Source organism: Platalea leucorodia, assembly GCF_965183815.1.
Source record: "Platalea leucorodia genome assembly, chromosome: 5".
NCBI classification, from domain to species: domain Eukaryota; kingdom Metazoa; phylum Chordata; class Aves; order Pelecaniformes; family Threskiornithidae; genus Platalea; species Platalea leucorodia.
In genome coordinates, this window is record NC_138827.1 from 94,560,061 (window position 1) to 94,579,166 (window position 19,106).

Here is a 19,106-nt window from a genome sequence, read left to right on the forward strand (position 1 = left end):
CTGAAATGATCTGTTAAATTCCAGAGCAAGTGTAACACGGGGGGGCAATGCAGTCGGCTCCAGCCACACCCGTATGTCTGGATCCTGATTATATTTTCCTTTTGATATTTGCCTCTGCTTGACCGGCTACCAGTTTGTATAAACTGCTCACGTTTGTTATGTAGTTACTTCCCCAATGTAGCTGAATGCAGAGATGCATTATGCTGCAAAATATTAATGAAATTCCTTTTTTGTTATTTGTGATTTTATCTGGTTGGGTATAGTTGCTTGCAGCTTTCCCCTGTTATTCCTGAGTTCAGTGAGAAATAGTATAAAGTTATTACATAGTACTTAAACCTAACAGACTATGTTTTTCTTCTGTTACAGTGGATGAGAGATATGTGGCGATCGGATCCCTGTTATGCAAGTTACGGTGTAGATGGGTCCACATGCTCCTTTTTTATTTACCTCAGTGAGGTCAGTAATCTTTTAATCTGCAGAAGGGGAATAGCATAGTGCCTCAATATTTTTGGTAACTATGGGCAAACTTTTCTCAGAAGAAATCATAACTTCAGAAAAATTCTATAAAGAGGAGAAAGCTATTAAAGCAGAACTATTATGAAGTGTGTTGCTATTGTTCATAAGTCCTCCAGGTGTTCCTAGCCTGGAGAATTCTAATGGTTATAACTGAAGTGATGTAAACAGCAACTGTGCAGGGAGTCCACACTAGGTATCCTGTTTAACTGAAGTATGAATTCAGTCATAAATCCTTGCCTCTGAACACTTTTTCTGTTGCTTTCTATGTGGCTCTTGAGGTAGTAATAGAGAGGCAGTTGGGATGTAAAATTTGGAAAGCAGAACTGGACGGTACATCCTCCTAAGAAGCATGGCCGCTTCCTGCTTGGATACTGTTCATGAATTGCAGAGTCTCTTAACGGAAAACAAAAAAACCTAAAAGTCACGTGTTTGAGTGAAGTTGCAGATATATTGGCACTTGACCTCTTCTTTCTTATTAGTAAAATTTTGATAACTTACGGCAACTGATCTTGGGAGTAGTATTGGTATCTAGTGGCTTACTGCTTGTAAAGAACTGCGAGAGCTAATGTGGTTGCAGAATTGCAAAGTAGCATTAATTGTGTACTCTCTGCAGGATTTGGGGGGAGAAGCTGGGTTTTTAAATTATGTATCTGGGATTAAAACAGTAAGTATTATATAAGTAACTCAGTTGTAGTGAAAGCAGTTTCTGCTAATTTACTCAGTTGACTGTCATTGCACTTGTTGGGGCATTGCTTTAAGCAGCAGTAATAGTTAAATGCATATCCAAAACACATATCTGAAGAAATAAAAAAGGCTGGATTGAATCACAAATTTGACTCATTCCATTGCTATTACCAAGTGTTGATTTATTTATGGGCTATAAAGCTGGGGAAGGAAAAGATAGAGGATGACTATATTATTTATCCTGTTATTTATCATAGAAGCTAGAGATATGGTTTCATAATCATCTGAAGTTGATCTAAGTTTCTACTAAAAAGGTTATGTTTTAGCATCAGCGGAGTTACGTTTGCGCAGTAGTATTCTGTCAAGCAGATGGTGCTTCATGTTTTTAATGCAGATGTATCTTAAAAATGAGGATACATGTCAACTGAATGTGAGAATCTAATATTCTTGCATGACATTTATTATTTTGTATTTCTGTTAAATCACAGTATTTTCTGTGACAATCTTCTCTGATCATCAGTTTTGGAAACTCAGTTGATGCTGTTAGTTTTTTCATAATTGATCTTTCAGCTCAAAATGCAAGCAGATTTAGAGAGGCCAAATGCGCTTTTTTTTTTTTTCTTCTTTTCTTCCAAGGGTCTAAGGATTTAAGATTTTTCTTTAAGCAGCAATATTGAATTTGGGCAACTTCTCATTTCATAATGGAACAACAGTACAATTACTCTGTGTGTATATTTGGGAACTTCAGACAAAGGTCTTGTACTTTTTTTAAAGTGTTCTCCCATGACAGAATGTAAAACTAATATTGGGTGAGCATGTTATTAACCTTGAGTTTAAATTTGGCATTCTTAATCCTGTGATTAATTCCATGATTAATGCCCAGCAGCAGAGGTTGAAAGCTTAAATGTTTGCGAATGCAAGCATGAAATGAAATACTAATAACACTATAATGATGTGGATTTATGAGGTGTGTTGGCTGCTAAGGATAACTTGGAAATACTGTTGTGAGAGTAATTTGTCAAAGTGGACAGTGATGAAGAGTTGACAGTTTATAGTACGGTTGCACAGCTGAATGATAAATGTGTCTACAGAGCTCTCAAGTAAAACCGCTGATTTAAAATATTAAAATGCATTAGGGTACTGGAAGGATATTACTGTTAAGATTTTTCTTTTTTTATTTTAAGCTTACAGGAATAAGATTGTTGTGTACATATCCTCTGCTTGAAAAGGCAATATATAGATCAAATTATGCACAACCTCAGTTTGAAATGACAGAATATGCATCAAATTGTGCATATGTCTACTTTTGCTCTTAAAATCACCTCTACAATCTAGTGTGACAAGCACCTGTGCTCTTTCATACTCTTTTGGGATCTACTTTTTTCTTGTGAAGCAGATCAGTTAGGGTATTATGTTACACTCATCTAGCACTCTTTGTAATGCAATTTTAAACTTGTAAATAAAGGAGCCCGAAATATTACGTTTTGGTGTGTAATATGGGTCAGAACCACAGAGACACAAAGTAACTTGCCCACAGTTTATGCAAAGGTTTAGAAACAAAGCTTGGAATAAAACCCAGTCTTTGGGTATCTGTCATGTGCCCTTGTTATGTTTCCACCATGTGTGTCCGCAAAATAGAAACAGCGCAGTCAAAATCCAGGCTGCCCCAAGTCTTCTCTTCTGAAGAGCCTGCACAAGTGCAAGTATTAGCAGTTCTGCCTCCCCTAGTTTGCTTTGGATGGCAGTCCTGCAGGAACGTAACAGCAGCTCTTCTCCACTTCTCTTCTTATGTCTTGGCTGCTTGAGCAAAATGGGAGGCGAGCGTGGCAGCAGAAGGAAAGCAAGAAGCAATCCAGCACATTCAGGCTTATGTTTTTTTATTTAAAGCTGTCCCCTGTACAGCCTTGCAGATAAAGCTGCAAGAATTTTTGCACTTCTATCTTGCTGTTTTGCTGCAGGCGCTGCATCACTCCTGGTGGATGATACGCAACTGTGCAGTCCTCATAACGCTAATTGTGCTGGAGCCTTTGAAGACTGAAGGAGACACAAATGGCCTGAATAGCAAAACCAGACTTACATTCTCTTGAACAACAGAGCAAGACAGCGATTAGAAGTAGCAAAAATTGAAAAGCAAGTTAAGCTAACTCTAAGGTTTCTGGATAGGTGGGACTTGTTTCCTTTTAACCATAATACAAACTTGCTCATTGAGAAGAGTTACTTCCCTTTAAACTTAGCATTTAGTTATGAAGAAGCTGCTTGTTTAACACTGTAATGTCACTGGCATAGTTATAATTTTCACGGATGGCATTGCCTCTGGGGAGAAATGTGAAAAAATGAATTTCTAGACAGTACAAAAATATATTTCACTGCAAAATGTCAGTTTGCAGCTGAAGAATGAAGCTTTTAAAAATATCTTCTAGAAAATGAATTTTTCACACAGTTTCACAGCTTAGCAAAAAAATAAAAAAGATTTTTCTTTCTCTTTCTCCGAGAGAACTGCCTGTAACACAGGAGTGGAACTGCTGCTGTGCGTGCTGGTCAGCCAGTAGCTGTGATGCAAATTACCACTGCCCAAGGGTCATTACATTGATGTTTACCTGCTGGAGCTGGGCAGATCTCATTAAAATCCCAGGCTTCGGATCTCCAGCTCACCTTTCAGGTGCAAGCGTAATGTTTGGTACCCATCTTGGAAGGGGATCCAATGCTCCAAAAGACTAAAACTCTTTCAAAGACCAATCTTTGAGACTCTTGCCTGTTTGCTGGTATATCACTGGAGAGAATTCTTGCTTTCAGTTCTTCAGACTTGATGGAAACAGAATGCGTGGTTTTGTTGCAGTAGTATTTTTCTTCACACTGTTACTTTTACTTTGAGAGATGGAGGAGAAAAATACAAACTGAAGGTGATTTCGAATGTGGGTTTGTTTCCAGAATGCAAGCTGTAGTCGGAGGTACACTTTAGTGAAAACACCTGGGAATCGTAATTATACAGCTTCCCCAAATCCTTGTGGTTTTGCTGGTTTACCGCAGTTTGCTAGTGTCTGTGTGGAAGTCCCCCTGTCCTCAACTTCCACTGTATGTGTAATAACTGATTTCTGACACTTATGTGAGTTAACGATTTGCATTTCTTCATTGTAATTTCACATCAAACTAACTTCTTTGAATTCTACACAATTAGTCAGAAAATTGACAAAAAGTAGTATTGTTGTCTGAAATGTACAGCAGCAAAAGCTTGAACTTCTTTAGTCATCTTACATGTGTCCCTGAGAAACTGAAATGCTAATGATAGTCAGTACTTTGTCCCCAAATCATCCATTAGTGTATTGGCTTAGATTTGGGCGACTGGGGGTCAGTTATCTTTTCTCTCTCAGCCATTTTAAACCAGGATTGGTATTTTTCTGTCTTGTTGGAAAAGGCATAGATGTTTATGTAAGAGAGAAATCGAATCTAGTGCACATTACTGAAGTTAGATAAGAGACCATTTGTTGATTGATGGTTGTGTATAAAATTTTGCCTTTGTACTGCTGTAGACCTTAATTTTACATAGTGCAATGCAAAACCACTGTTAACTGGAAGCTTTTTACTGGAAATACATATAAAAATGCAATTGCTGTGGTTTTTGAGGAAAGTAGCAACAAAACTTAGCAGCCTGCTAGATATCTTGTGTAAGTACCATTGAATCAGCAGGCTTTTTAATTCTGTAGTAGAAGCCGGTCACTGCTATAGTTTCCTTTTCCAATAGTTCTACAAAAGCTGTCTCTGAAGTCTTAGATACCTTGTGTAGTTCCATAGGATGCAATCCCTCTCCCTTTTACCAAAGTGTATATAGACTGTTGATCACCTGTAGCTCTCACTGAACAGGGAAGCAAGAACCAGAGATGGAGAGAAATATCTCTGTTCCCTCTGAAAACCTTGTTTTTGTTGGAAGCATGGTATTTCTTGAGTACTAGGCACCTCTAAATACAGATGTTATGACTCGTGTAGACTTACCTGCTGTAGGTTTTCACTTCTGCTTGCTTCGCTCTGTATCTACCTGATAATATCTACTATGATCTAGAAGTGGCTTCTGGTGCATGAGCTTCAGTGTTGAGTGTTCTGCCTGCTGCCGTCGCTCTAATCGTATTCTGATTTTCCTCTCAGTTTCTTTTGGAACCGTGACTTATTAATTCCAGTTGATTCTTTAATTATCTACAAAATTAGCTCATGTGTGAACAACAGAATTTGTATTAGTTTTTGGGCTGGTTTTGCTATCATAATGTTTCCATCTTAGGGGCATGTATGCCCCTGATCTTTTTTGCCCAAGAATACCTGAAATTCAGTACTAAAGTAATCCTAGTTTGGCTGGTTTGTCAGTCAGTATTTTGCCTCTCCATCCCCACCTTCCCTTGAGTCAATAGGTTAATAAGATTTTTTTCTTCTTTCCCCTTCCCATGGTATGTCAGATTCGTTTGCTTCATCTTTGCTTTCTTGGTGCTCTTGTTAATTATTATCTCCCATCTAACAACTCTTTCTGAGCCATTGGCTCATAAAAATAAGCAGAATTCTTTCCTTTTTCTATAAGAGAATGTCTATGTGTTCTTCCCAGTGCCTTTATCAGTCCTGAAAATAACAAAACAACTGGCATACTTTGAAGAGTAGGCGTTTAAAAATCCTCCGGTGAGTTAAGTTGATCTTTCCAATGAAAAGAGGAATTGACTGAATATCAATAAGGAAAAACGAGTGCTAGACCAACTACATACTGGTATTACTTTGAATCTAATCCTTAAGTGTTTGTTTGTGATTAGAATTAATGTAATTTAATTTAGAGTAGAGAGAATATTTCTAAAAGCACAAAAGAATTGTGTTTCAATCAGTGATGCATGCTGCTGACTGTCCTTGGCAGCTCTGAAAAATCTTCAGTCCTTTAGGATGCCTGATGGTGTGATATGAAATAAGTGAAGCCAGAAAAGGGGCACGTACACTAGTCCTTGAAATGTCATATCTTAATATAGATCAGTTTTAATGCCAGGAGTAATTCAAAATTATTTGTACTATTTAAAAAAAAAAAAAAGATAGGGATTGTGCATGATTTGTAATATGGAGCTTGCAATGCTTTTCTACCAGTGATTCCACAACTTACGTTAGTAAAAGTTAGGGTTGTTAATTGCTACAATTTCTAGTGTGTTTCCAGAGTTGGAGACCACTGAAGTGTTTTCAAATGAGGTTGATCAAGTCACTGCTTTCAAATATATTATTAAATACGCCGAGTAGATTAAGTCATAGCATTCAAATTAATGCTTCTGTATAATTTGTCTGAGGAACCTAAGCTTGATACATTTCTTCTCTTTGGTGAGGTTATGATGTCTATTAATTTATTTTCATGTGATTGGTCTTCTAGGCAATCATTTGGTGTGATGTTAAGCTTTTAATCTCTAGTGCTTCAGGCTTACTGCAGCATGATTAAGCTAAAATTGTGTTTTGACAGGTCTATGACTGGAGGATCCATAAGAGCAACTCTGACTTCTAATTCTTTGGGAGTTGTGTACTTAATCAGTAGTGATGGGGTATCTTAGCTGGCCTATAAATTTTTGCATTTCTCCCTTTTCACAGTACAGTTACTTTTGTTTTCATGGGTTTGCCTCCAACAGTGAGATTCCTTCTTCCCCAAAGTGAATGGGTTTATTTCTTAAGGCATGTGAATAATAGAGTCTACAAAACAAGCAAGATCCCTAGGGGGAGAGCACAGAAGCTTTCAGTGACTTGCATCCATTTGCTGTTTCTTCTCTAACTATTAGCCGTTGTACTTTTTTTTTTTTTTTCCCCCCTAATAGACAATAGTAGTATTGCATTTGCACTGATTATTTCTCTAAGAATTACAGCTGTTAGTACTTGTGGATATTGTTACTTATGTTATAATTATGTTACTTATACCCTTCAAATAGGGTGGGTTGGGTTTTATTCTTTCAACTTTTTGTCTAGATTGCTACAAGGTAGAGCTTTGATCCTTGGGTTTTATCAGGCTTTGCCTCTTTATGAAGATATTCTAGGGAGATGAGAAATGTTCCAAAATATGTATTTTTTTTTTAAGGTCTAGAAGCATCAAAAACTTAGTGCTTTTTGAAAACATTTAGGAACTGCTCAGAGAAACCGTATTTAGAGCATTTAACAGCTGACCTCTGTCTTGAAAGGGTTTTATCTCCTGTATTCATTATCATGAATGAATATCTAAATGCGACTTTTGGTTGCAAATTTGCAAGGTTAAAGTAGTATTGAATTGCAAAAAGTCTTCTTAAGCTTTTCTTGCAAAAAGCAGTTTTACCTTGCAGTGACTTACTAATCAGCTGATGCCTTATTTAAGCCATAGAAAGGTGTAATATAAGGTCAGTGAGAGACTTTGGTAGACCAGCTGAAAGTAGAATAGAATGATTTATTTTCATGTGATTGTTTTACAGGTTGAAAATTGGTGTCCTCGTTTACCTTGGAGAGCAAAAAATCCTAATGAAGAAACAGATCAAAAAACAGTGGTAAGAACAACGTTAAAACATGAGAAATAATTCAGTAATTGTGATTCATGCAAAAGATCCTGGAATCTCGTGCCTCATAAATGCTAAGACTAGAATTTATCAGTTTTATTCCTCAGCTCCTCAAAACTGAAGGGAAACATCCTTGACTGTATACATGTAGCTCATCATTTTCTCCAGTCATTGTATCATGCTGCAGTCTTGGTGGTAGATTTCCATTAAAAACATTTTTTGTGTTTAAATTTGTGAAATATTGTACACAGATACTGAGAAAAATTACAAATCCATAGACTGTTCACCAGTGTTAAGTGACCATATGTGAAACTGTCCATTTTTATTGTCCCATAAATCTGAGCCTTGTATATAAAAATGCCTTAACGGAAGAGGCTTATATACATTCCAGTTTTGTAGTAACGTTTTTATTACTCCTAATTTTTTTCCTTTAAAAACTCTACAGCATGCAGAGTTGTTTCTAAACTGTTATAGCCTAATTATGTAGCACTTAGGTATTTTAAGATAACTGCTGGGCTGTACATGAACATTGCTTATGTAATTTAGATATAGGCTGTCTCATTTTGTAAAACCAGTTGTTCTTAGATCAGTCTAGCTTTAAAATTAATATTTCCTTTAAAAATTATACTCCAGTAATGTTTCTTCCTTCACGGTATAAGAGACTTCCTTGTATTTGGAAGATTCATGATATACATGAATTTTCAGCGTACTGTTCTGACTTTATATTGTGTTTTAGGGATACTTCAACCTCATTTTGAAGCACAGGAACAAAACCGAATCTTATATTGCAGAAATAAATACATTGTGAAACATTGCAAACACATTCTGGGGCTACCAAATACTTCTAGTAAAAATAACAGTAATTTATGTGGCTTAGAAATGTCTGTTTAAAGATATCTTAAATATTTGAACTAAAATTTCAACTTGACTTTAGCATTAGGCATCTACCTTTTGTTCTTTTTTTTTTTTTTTTTTTTTTTTTTTAAATGAGGAATGTAAAGCACAAAGTTCACATCTGAGAAGTTTTTTCACTTCTGGAAAGTACACTATTTGAAGAATAACTAATGTTTGGGGGTTTTTTTAATGCTTTAATTGAAGGCTGAAATTCGTATCAACTTTGATGATCTCTACAAAATGATGTCAAGACACGAGGAATTCAGGTGGATGATGTTACGCATCAGACGAATGGCTGATACCTGGATAGAAGCAATTAAATCACTTGCAGAAAAACAGAATTTGGAGAAGAGAAAACGAAAAAAGGTAAATGAAAACATTTTTCATTCCTGCCATTTGCAGTCATATAGGCTCTCTTAAGCTTCTTGTTCCAGAAGTAACTTCAGAGTGGAAATAACCAAATATGTAAAAGACTCGTGTTTATACTTATGCTTCTTTTCAAGAAGTATTTTGCTGTTTGAAATTACTGTTAAAATGGGTATTTGCTTTACAAATAGGTTTACATACTTTCCATGAGTCAATCTTTGAGTAAGTTTTCTAACCTCTTTAATTTTGGATAAAATAGAGGCTATGTAGAAGTTTCTACAGGGAGAAACTGTGAATTTACTGCAAGCTGATGACACTGGAGTGTTTTACTTAGTCGTAGAAAACAACAATTGTACATCATCTTTGTCCAAAATGGAGACTTTAAATGGTGTATTTCTGTTTTGGATTTGAGTAGACTTAAAGCTGACTGCAACTTTGGATTGGATCACTTTAGATCTCCTGTAATGAGCTCAATTTAAAAACCATGAGATTCTTGAAGTGAAAAGTTCTATTTTATTTGATTTTTTTTTATTATTTTTTTTATTATCTCAGCTAGTTGAGATAAAGCCGAAAGTTGTAAATACAACAGCATTTTCCCTTCCTGCCTTGTTCTTACTGGAGCCAGTCCTAATTGGTAGCAGGCCATGCACAGTCATGTTTCTACCCTCTCTCAAGCCCAACTGGCTGCAGCTCAGCTGCTTGCTTGAAATTCTCAATCCTCACATGAGGTGTAGGCTCCATGTTGCGGCTGTAATATTTGTCACGTACTACAGCCCTTGCGTAGGCTCGCCCTCTGTCAAGGAGCAGCCCTTCTCTTTCAAGCAGCCCTTCAGCCTGCTTTATTAAAGAAATATAACATCTGAGAATACATAAACTCAAGAATAAACAGAAGCAGTACTGTCCTCCACAGGCAGTTTTGATGGGATGCTCTAATGCTTATTCTTTGCTTTTAAAAAGTCCCTTGAGGTTGCTCTGTAAAACATATGGTGATTTCATTTTAATACGTCCAGTTCAGTGCTGGGAGCTGCAAGAGACTAGGATAAAATGGTTTTTTGAATGTTGCTTCTTTTTAAAGAGTGACGGAAAAGCTTTTTGGGTGTTTGAGAGTTTTTTTATGCTTGGCACTGTATATGCCTACACTCAAATAACAGTCCTGGTATCCAGTGAAGTGTTTGGAACTCAATGTCTGTGCTTCGTGAGAAAGGCAAGCACAGATTTCAAGGAATTACAGAGAAAACTCTCCTGTAGTGGTAATGGAGAGGAGAGGTTGGGAAAGCATTCTGTTACTCTTATGCATTCTTTCCAAGTTCTTAATGGCTTGGTCACAATGGCATACCCGTACTTAATGATACTGTCTTGCATAAGCAAGTATATCCTACTTGAGAATATAAGTGGTTATTCAATCAAAATAAGTTGATGTGAGCCACAACCTTCTGTGCAGAATTACAGATTATTTTGTGAATAGCACCATTTTGGGAGGTCTGTTTAATTACTGATCTGGTGGCAGATAATAGTGCAAAACAATGTGGTAACATTCTTACAATTACTGTTCTAGAGATCCATCACAAAACTAAATTATTGGGGTGGGAGTATTGGATTTTTTGATTGATTCTTTGGCCATAGTTGGAATGTAATAGAAAGAAAAAATGCTGTGAGGTATTCTAGTTGCATGTTTATTGTCGATAACTCTAACATATGACTTTTCTTTCCAGATTCTTGTTCATCTGGGGCTTTTGACAAAAGAATCTGGATTCAAGATTGCAGAAAATGCGTTTAGTGGTGGCCCACTTGGTGAATTAGTCCAGTGGAGTGATTTAATTACATCTCTCTACTTACTGGGCCATGACATCAGGATTTCAGCTTCGCTTGCAGAGCTCAAGGAGTAAGGAGATTACTTTCACTTTTGAAACTGGAACACAAAAAAAATGAATTGTAAACTCTTGAAGCTTCTGTTAACAGTATATAATTTCTTGAAGCATAAAATGAAAGTGATAATTCACTAAACAGACAATAAGATTATTTTCATGGGCTAAGTACATGTACTATGAAAAGGATAATGTGTTTTCATTGTAGCTTCAGGCTCCTGAGACTTCATAAATGAATGTTGTAAAATTCAAACTAAGCAGCTTATTCTTTAACATTCCAGGTGCTTTAACCAGCTGCAATAGGAAATGTTACAGACTAGCCTAATTCTCTGTCCTCCTCTTCAGTTCCTGCTATTCTTCACTCAGTATCTGATTTTAAAATAAAGGTTTAAATCCTTTAAAGACGTTACTTTTGATGTAGTTAATTGCTTATGTTAGGTCAAATTGCTACCTCACTCATCTTTGTCTTGCTTTGCACACCAGTTCAGCATTAGACATAAAACATCTGTTTTAAGCTTGAGCACATACACTTTTTCTCTAGCTTTCATTTTTTTATAACAAATATGACGGCGTCATTGTGTAGAGAGCTCTTATGCTATAAAGCTGTCAATGGAAGTCAGAATTATTTCAAATAATTTCAAAGCTCACTATTTTTAAACATTCCAGCCATATTACTCTCTTGTTTAAACTAGATGAGGTTTTTAGTTGAAATCAGCACTTTACTGATGTATAAACAGTTCTTTAATAAATGCTGAGCATCTTCAGCATTTGAATGTTTTTACATGGTTCCTGATTTGGAAAAGGCTTTTTAGGAAAGCGGAGTTATTGGTATAAATAGTTTTACAGCATCTATTCAAGGTATTTGGAAAGTAATACTTTTCCATATTCCTTCTTTTCTTTGTTTAGGATTATGAAGAAGGTTGTAGGTAACAGATCTGGCTGCCCTACCCAGGGGGATAAAGTTGTAGAGCTCATTTACATTGATATTGTGGGACTCACTCAGTTTAAGAAAACCCTTGGTCCGTCATGGGTACATTACCAGTAAGTATAACACTTATTTGACCTCTTAACTGCTTTGTTAAAGAGCTTTTGTTGAGTAACACATGTCGAAATACTGAGGTGAGTACATCCACGTGAATTTGAATTAATTTAAAAGTAAAAATGTGGTTCTCTGTTGTCTTCCACTCTTAGGAATACAGGGGCTATTACCTGTTTGTTGCATACCGTCCTTATCCCCCCCCAGCAACTTTGGGATTCTTGGATTCAAGCATTTTTAATCTTAATGAATTATATTATCTTGTTGAGTCATCATCTTTGCCTTTTTTTCCCCTCCTTTCTTTACATTCCCCCCCACTTTTGTTCTGTAAATTACTAGATGAGCTGAGAGATTATTGGATTTTGTTCTTTAGGTGGAATTCCAAAGGCATGTTTTGCTTGCCAACATTTGTAGCCATACTGGATTGATGATTGTGGAGATTTATCTATTCTAATTGTATTGCCCAACAACAGCAAAGCAGTTTTTTCTGTTCTGTCCCTTAAGATGCTGGGCAGAAAGTTGTCTTCAGGGTACGTCTAAAGAACAAACCTGCTGGTAACTGCAGTTGCTGTTGCTTCTGTAATCTATCAATACCTTTCCATTACAAATGGAAGATGGCGGTCACAAGAAATTACTCTGTGCAGCCTTCTTAGTGTCTGCAGTTTTAGAACCACATTTCTTTTTGTCAATAACTAAATCAGCAAGCATCCCATGTGTTGTACGAATACATATCAGCATGAAATAAAACCAAATCTAATTTACTGACTTTGATTTTTCTATACCTAATCGAATTAGCTGTGTTTCATGATCCGTAAAGTCCAGTAAACCCTACTTGAAGGAAGGTATTGAAAGGTGTTTGCTGCAGGCAGAAAAATTGTTTTCTCTCTACCTTGGGATTTTCTAGAGCAATGGATCCTTTCAGCGTAATTTTAAATGAGAGTACTGTGATCAGTGTTGCAGATTAGATTACTCTTAATCTCTTTTTTGAAGCAGAGGAGTAAATGGATATTCTGGTTTTTAGGAGCCTGCTAATAAAGATAATCCCATTTTCCACTGAGCTACAGTTGGTTGTCTGTCTGCCAGATGTAATTGTCACTAGGCGATCACATACAGTATTGTGGTCAGGATACAATACCATACTTAAAAATTGAAAAGGTTTCTTTTTTTTGCTTTCAATTTCCTATTTGGTATATTCTGTAATGAAGATATGGAAATACACCATGACATTATTAGATTAGCTCTTCAATTTTTCTTGCTGATTTCATGAATCATTAAATCTTAAGTTGTCAATCTGTTTTTCATTGATTCCTAATTTGTGGTAATGACTGACTTTTTCTGGTTTAGGAGAGTAGAATTAAATTTAACTCTAAATAAATACCTTAGGGTAGTGTAGGAGTTTTTGTTAGGCTTTTGAAGAGGAAAAAAAATTACTTAATGCCTCTCTTCTACAACATTGGATTTCATGGGATGGAAGGGGACCTCATCTAGTCCGTACCCTTGCTCAAAAGTATATCGGATGTATTTGTTCTCCTTGAGAGATTTTTGCCTAATCTTTTACTGAAGACTCCAAAAGATGCCCCAGCCATTGTTTTATATTGTTAAGCTTTTCTTTAAAGTGTTTTTTGTGGCCTGATTTCTTGCAAACTGCCCGTTACTGCTTATTCTAATATGGTTCTGGGGAATAAATTACTTCCTTCCCCTCTCTGCCAGCCTCTAGAACATCGTATATACTGCTTTTCCTTCAATTTGCTTTTCTTCAAAATAAATTCAGGGTTTTCGATCATTACTTATAATTTGGATTTCATAGATCTTTCATCAAACTTGTTGCATTTGTTGGGAATCTCTCTAATTACTTGCTACTGTTCTTCAAGATCAGTGTACAAAACAGGGTCCAGAGTCTAGCAGAGACTACCAGAATTGATTAGAGCAGAAGAATTAATTCATAGCTTCATGCAAGCTATCTCCTATTTGAGGATCCTCTTGCAATATTTTTTTTTTTTTCTCTCGGCATCATGCTAATATACATACCTCATAAATTTTGTCATCAAAATATTTGTAAATTAAAACTAATAAGTCCAGTTTAAGAGCATAATTATGTGCCTTTCTTTAATTCATTCCAGTAAAATAAACATTATCAGAAATAAAGCTGCTTTATAGCCCTTGTTCTTTACAAACGTTGCTTTCTCACTCAGTTGTATTTAATGTCAGTAGGAATAATTCTTTGTCTTGAAAGAAGCGTTTCGCTTTATGCCATATAGTTTTTCAGCAGGTGTGCTGGTCAGCTCAGTCTGGTTTACACAGACCAGACTCAAATACAAATAAAATCTTGCTTATCCACTTCAGATTGGAATAGAGTGGTAGAAAACACCTATGCCTTCAGAATTGTCTCTTGATAAGAGTGCCATTTATAATCTTTGTGGGTGAACTTGAGCCCTGAGGAAGTTTTTGGTAATTACAAATCAGGTTTCTAGAACTGCTAGCTCAAAAGAATGACCCTGCTGCTCTGAGGTGTGAGTGTTTCTGAACAAGTGAAATACTGTTTTGTACACCTGAGATCTGTAGCACCAATGACTCTTGGTAGTACATGCTTTATCTGTGGTATAATTGGTGCTGTAAATAGCACAAATTTAGCAAAACAGATCTCGTTTTTGGGTGCACCTTATTTTCAAGCAGAAGAATGCCTGGACATGCTGTATTTTTCAGTTCTGAAGTCTGGATTTATGCAGTTTATGTGCAATGAAGCAACATAAAAATTAGTAGCTTAATATAGTTTGAGGAGTGCAGCTCGTTGCCTTTCTTAGCACCCGCATCCTCCATACATAAGAATCTGGTACTTTTTCATTTTTCTACAGTCTCTCCATCAATGACTCATTCCCATATGCCAAAAATCCAACTGGCTTTATTCTTGAAATAAATTAACATGACAGCTATCCTGAAAAATGAGCAACATTCCGGCTTCTTACATGTTCTCTAGAATACATCTGCTTTAGGAGGGTTATTTTCTGACTAAGTTTTTACATTTTAAATGCAAGTAGTGAGTGGTCTGAAAGTTACTGTGTGTGTCTGCAAGGATTTCTATAGGCAGATATGAGCTGCTCGTGATCTGAGCTGGCTGGACATGAGCCAAAGCAGTCTGGAGTGTGTGTATCTGTGCTGGCACATTGCTGTGCCTGAGCTCAATGCACCTACAAAGCTTACAAACCAGAATTGGTTGGGTTTTGACCAGCCTGCTCCCAGGAAGATGTCTGCAGCCACTGGCATATATGTACCCTTTATTTAACAGTTTATGCTGGCATGGGTCGTTGCTGACAGTGGTGCGTGCTGCTGGACAGCATGGCTCGCGTAGACAAAGATGATGTAAGTAGAGTAAAATTATAACCTCAGGTGGAAGAAGGATATGAATGACTGTGTGTAAATACTTCCACTAGGACAGCCCAGTTAAGATTGTGCTTATGCCCAATATTTAAGAAAAAACAGTCACTTTAAAAATGGTCATAATTTTTTTATAAGCCCCAAAATTGTCACTTCTAATATCTTAGAAGAAGACTTTAATATGGATGTTTCTATAAGCAGTTTACTACCCATCAGATCCTCTTTTGAATTAGTTATTGAATAGTCTAATCAGCCTGACACCAGTTCCAAGGCATGCTGTAATTCTCTGCAACTTCCTGCTAAAGCTAGGTGACACTTTAGGAAGGACAGGCCAACTTGAGTGAAAACCTGAGGATAAAATCACACTAAATTAACATCTTTATTTAAAATATATCCCTGCTTTAAAAAAAATACTGTTTTGCCATTTTCAAAATGAATTGTTTCACTTTAGAAATGCTATAACATTATGTGTAAAATCAAAATTTTGTTTAAAAATAGTTCAATTGAAAGAGATTTAAACCACTAAGTGAAACAAATGGAGAATATAGTACTTGGTCAGACAATTGAGGCGCTCCTACATATGTTAAAATATCAGTTCAGCATAAATGGCATTATTTACATTCATTTCTAAATTTTAAATCTTTTCTTTACCAGTTCTTTTCTGCTGCATTTGTGGTGGGTGCCAGGTGCCCACCAAAGCTGCTCTATCGCTCCCCTCCTCAGCTGGGCAGGGGAGAGAAAATATCACAACAGGCTCGTGGGTCGAGATAAGGGCAGGGAGAGATCATTCACCAGTTACTGTCATGGGCAAAACAGTCTCAGTTTAATTTACTAACATCAAATCAGAGTAGGATAATGAGAAAATAAAAACCAAATCTTAAAACACCTTCCCCCCACACCTCCCTTCTTCCCAGGCTCAACTTCACTCCAAATTTCTCCACCTCCTCCCCTCCAGCGGCGTAGGGGCACGGGGAATGGGGGTTGGGGTCAGTTCATCACACGCTGTCTCTGCAGGGGAGGACTCCTCATCCTCTGCCCCTGCTCCAGCGCGGGTCCCTCCCACGGCAGACCGTCCTCCACAAACTGCTCCAGCGTGGGTCCCTCCCACGGGGCGCAGCCCTTCAGGAACAGACTGCTCCAGCGTGGGTCCCCCGTGGGGTCACCAGCCCTGCCAGCAAACCTGCTCCAGCCTGGGCTCCTCTCTCCACGGGGCCACAGCTCCTGCCAGGAGCCTGCTCCAGCGTGGGCTTCCCACGGGGTCACAGCCTCCTTCGGGCATCCCCCTGCTCCGGCGTGGGGTCCTCCCCGGGCTGCAGGTGGAGATCTGCTCCACCGTGGACCTCCATGGGCTGCAGGGGCACAGCCTGCCTCGCCATGGTCTTCTCCAGGGGCTGCAGGGGAATCTCTGCTCCGGCGCCTGGAGCACCTCCTCCCCTCCTTCTTCCCTGACCTGGGTGCCTGCAGGGCTGTGCCTCTCACATATGCTCACTCCTCTCTCCCGCTGCAGTTGTGCAGGGTTTCCCCCCCCTTCTTAACTATGCTGTCCCAGAGGCACTACCACCATTACTGATGGGCTCGGCCTCGGCCAGCGGTGGGTCCGTCTTGGAGCCAGCTGGCGTTGGCTCTGTCGGGCACAGGGGAAGCTTCTGGCAGCTTCTCACAGAAGCCACCCCTGTAGCCCCCCCGCTACCAAAACCTCGCCACACAAACCCAATACAGCGTTTCAGGGATTAGGTGCACCACTTGAACCTTTGATCTGTCATAGCATTTCTGCACACACTTGTACTTTCCACTGCGATCTTTATCTCTTGTCATTCTGACTTTCTTTATGCCTGAATCATATATATATATTCTGTTTTCCCTGCTTCCTGGTTTAGCTTAGTTTCCGTTGCATCCCATCTCCTGTCTTGCTTCAGAGACCGTGTGTGTGTTGGACATCGTTACGTGTATCCCTATTAGTGCTACACACCTTAGAGCTCAATACAGGAAAAAGAGAGGAAACCAAGCATTTCAAGATGATTGAATGCAATGTAGTGCTCCTTACATATATAATTTGACAAACTCCAGTAATGTTGCAGTTTTTCAGTAGCTTTCACCCATTTTTCATTCCCTTATACTCAAGTACCTGGCCAAAAGCTTTATATTTGATAAGAATTTTGTTTTAAGGCCTGCCAAGAAATAAGAGGGCTTTTATTACTGAATGATTCATCAGTGCAGAAGTTGTTTTGGTCCTGCTGGAGTATTTTGTATGATGCAGAGATAATTGCCACTGTTGTAAAATATTTTCATTGAGAACAGTTGACATAAAACACTGCAGAGAAACTGATCTGTCAGCTTTGTTGTTTGGTGAATCATAATGTGTTGTATATTTTTACTTTCTTTGTGCTTGAAAGATCTCTGTGAAGATTAAAAAAAAAGTAAATTTGTTCTATTTGTACTTTCAAATACAAAGGTGGCATTTCATATGCGACTTTAAAAGTTGCTGGTTTGGGTTTTTTTTTTTTCTGTTTCCCAAATTAATGGATACTTTAGAGAAATTAGCAACATATAAGAAATACGTAAATGTATTTTTGGGACTAATTTCTTTCATCTTTTAAAGCTGAAAAATGGTTGGAACTAAGTTCTTTCACCTTTTGCTGGCTAATTTCTTTCACATTTTAAAGCCAAAATCCTGGTGTTTTACTGAACAGAACGTATATGGGCTTGGAGCACAGGAAATGTTGAAGACTGGGAAATATAGCTATTTTTAATAGTTTTTGCATACTTTAATATTTTAATATTAAATATGCATACTTTTGCACATTTTAATAATTTGCAGCTACCTCCCTTTACTGCCGCCCGTGAGGTTCGTGTCTCTTCCTTAGCATGTACAAGCCCAGTGATACAATTTGCAGCGATAAGAGTTCGTGTCTTTAGAACGTAGCGGCACGTGATGTAGGAACATATCCTATATAAGTCTTTTCCAAAAATTTTGTTTGTGGAGGGCTGAAGAATGGTAGGGTCAGCAGCTTTGGAGCCACATAATCCAACTCATTTGCAGTGGAGGCAATGGTCAGTATGACGGCCATAAAGTTCCCGTCCAAGCCATATCAAAGGTTTGGCAGGCTGCATTTTGGAAACATAACTTCTAGAATCTGTATGCTAGAATGTGTGCCCTCTTCTTCATACTGAGACTTTTTCTGCCTTTCATGTACTATGGCCTCTTTTTTGAAAGGAGCCACTCGTAAATGAAGTAATTTTTTTTCAAGCAATTAATAGGAGTTTAAATAAAGCACTGAGTGTAATTCTCCCATCCCAGACCCTTTGTAATCCAATGCCAAGGATTGTCTCAATTGTAGACTGGTTGTTGCAGACATTTGACTTTTATATTGTTCAAAAGTCTGTGACAAAATGTTTCATAAACAAATAAATGGTCTGTCTGACTACAAGCATTCAGCAAATTAAACTGTCTTCAGTGCTTCTCCAGTAGGTCTAATTGACCCAAAAGTCAGAACCTGGAGACTAAATACAATTGTCTGAAGACAAAGTACTATTCTGCTCTGATCTTCTTGGCATGTGGCCCTTGGCTGTTGCATTGATTTTGTAGTAATGGGTGAGAACGTTAGAAAACAGATGAAGAATCCTCTCTTCTTCTGCCTAAATTCTACTTCAGAGCCTCAGGAATGTAGGTGACCACAGTAGCATTCCCATAAGCTCTACTTGGATGTTAAAGCATAACTTCATTCTATAAGAACAAAGAAACCCAAAAGAAGCTTCAGGGTTGCTATTTGAATGTCTGATACATCCTTGAATTTGCTGATCGTAATGTCTTTGTGAATGTAATATGAACAGAAATGTTTGAAATTAAAATGTAACTTCAGTTTA

General features: G+C 37.7%; 1 protein-coding gene across 3 annotated transcripts in view; it reads left to right on the plus strand.

Moving 5' to 3' along the window:
• The window catches only part of MGAT5 (alpha-1,6-mannosylglycoprotein 6-beta-N-acetylglucosaminyltransferase), a 133,323-nt gene that overhangs the window by 71,697 nt on the left and 42,520 nt on the right, over positions 1-19,106 (plus strand). For all 3 annotated transcript variants that reach the window (XM_082311865.1, XM_082311863.1, XM_082311864.1), the window contains exons 5-9: positions 367-456; positions 7,629-7,700; positions 8,808-8,969; positions 10,682-10,851; positions 11,741-11,875. In XM_082311865.1, coding sequence (XP_082167991.1) covers positions 367-456; positions 7,629-7,700; positions 8,808-8,969; positions 10,682-10,851; positions 11,741-11,875 — 629 coding nt within the window. The remainder of the gene's footprint in view (positions 1-366; positions 457-7,628; positions 7,701-8,807; positions 8,970-10,681; positions 10,852-11,740; positions 11,876-19,106) is intronic.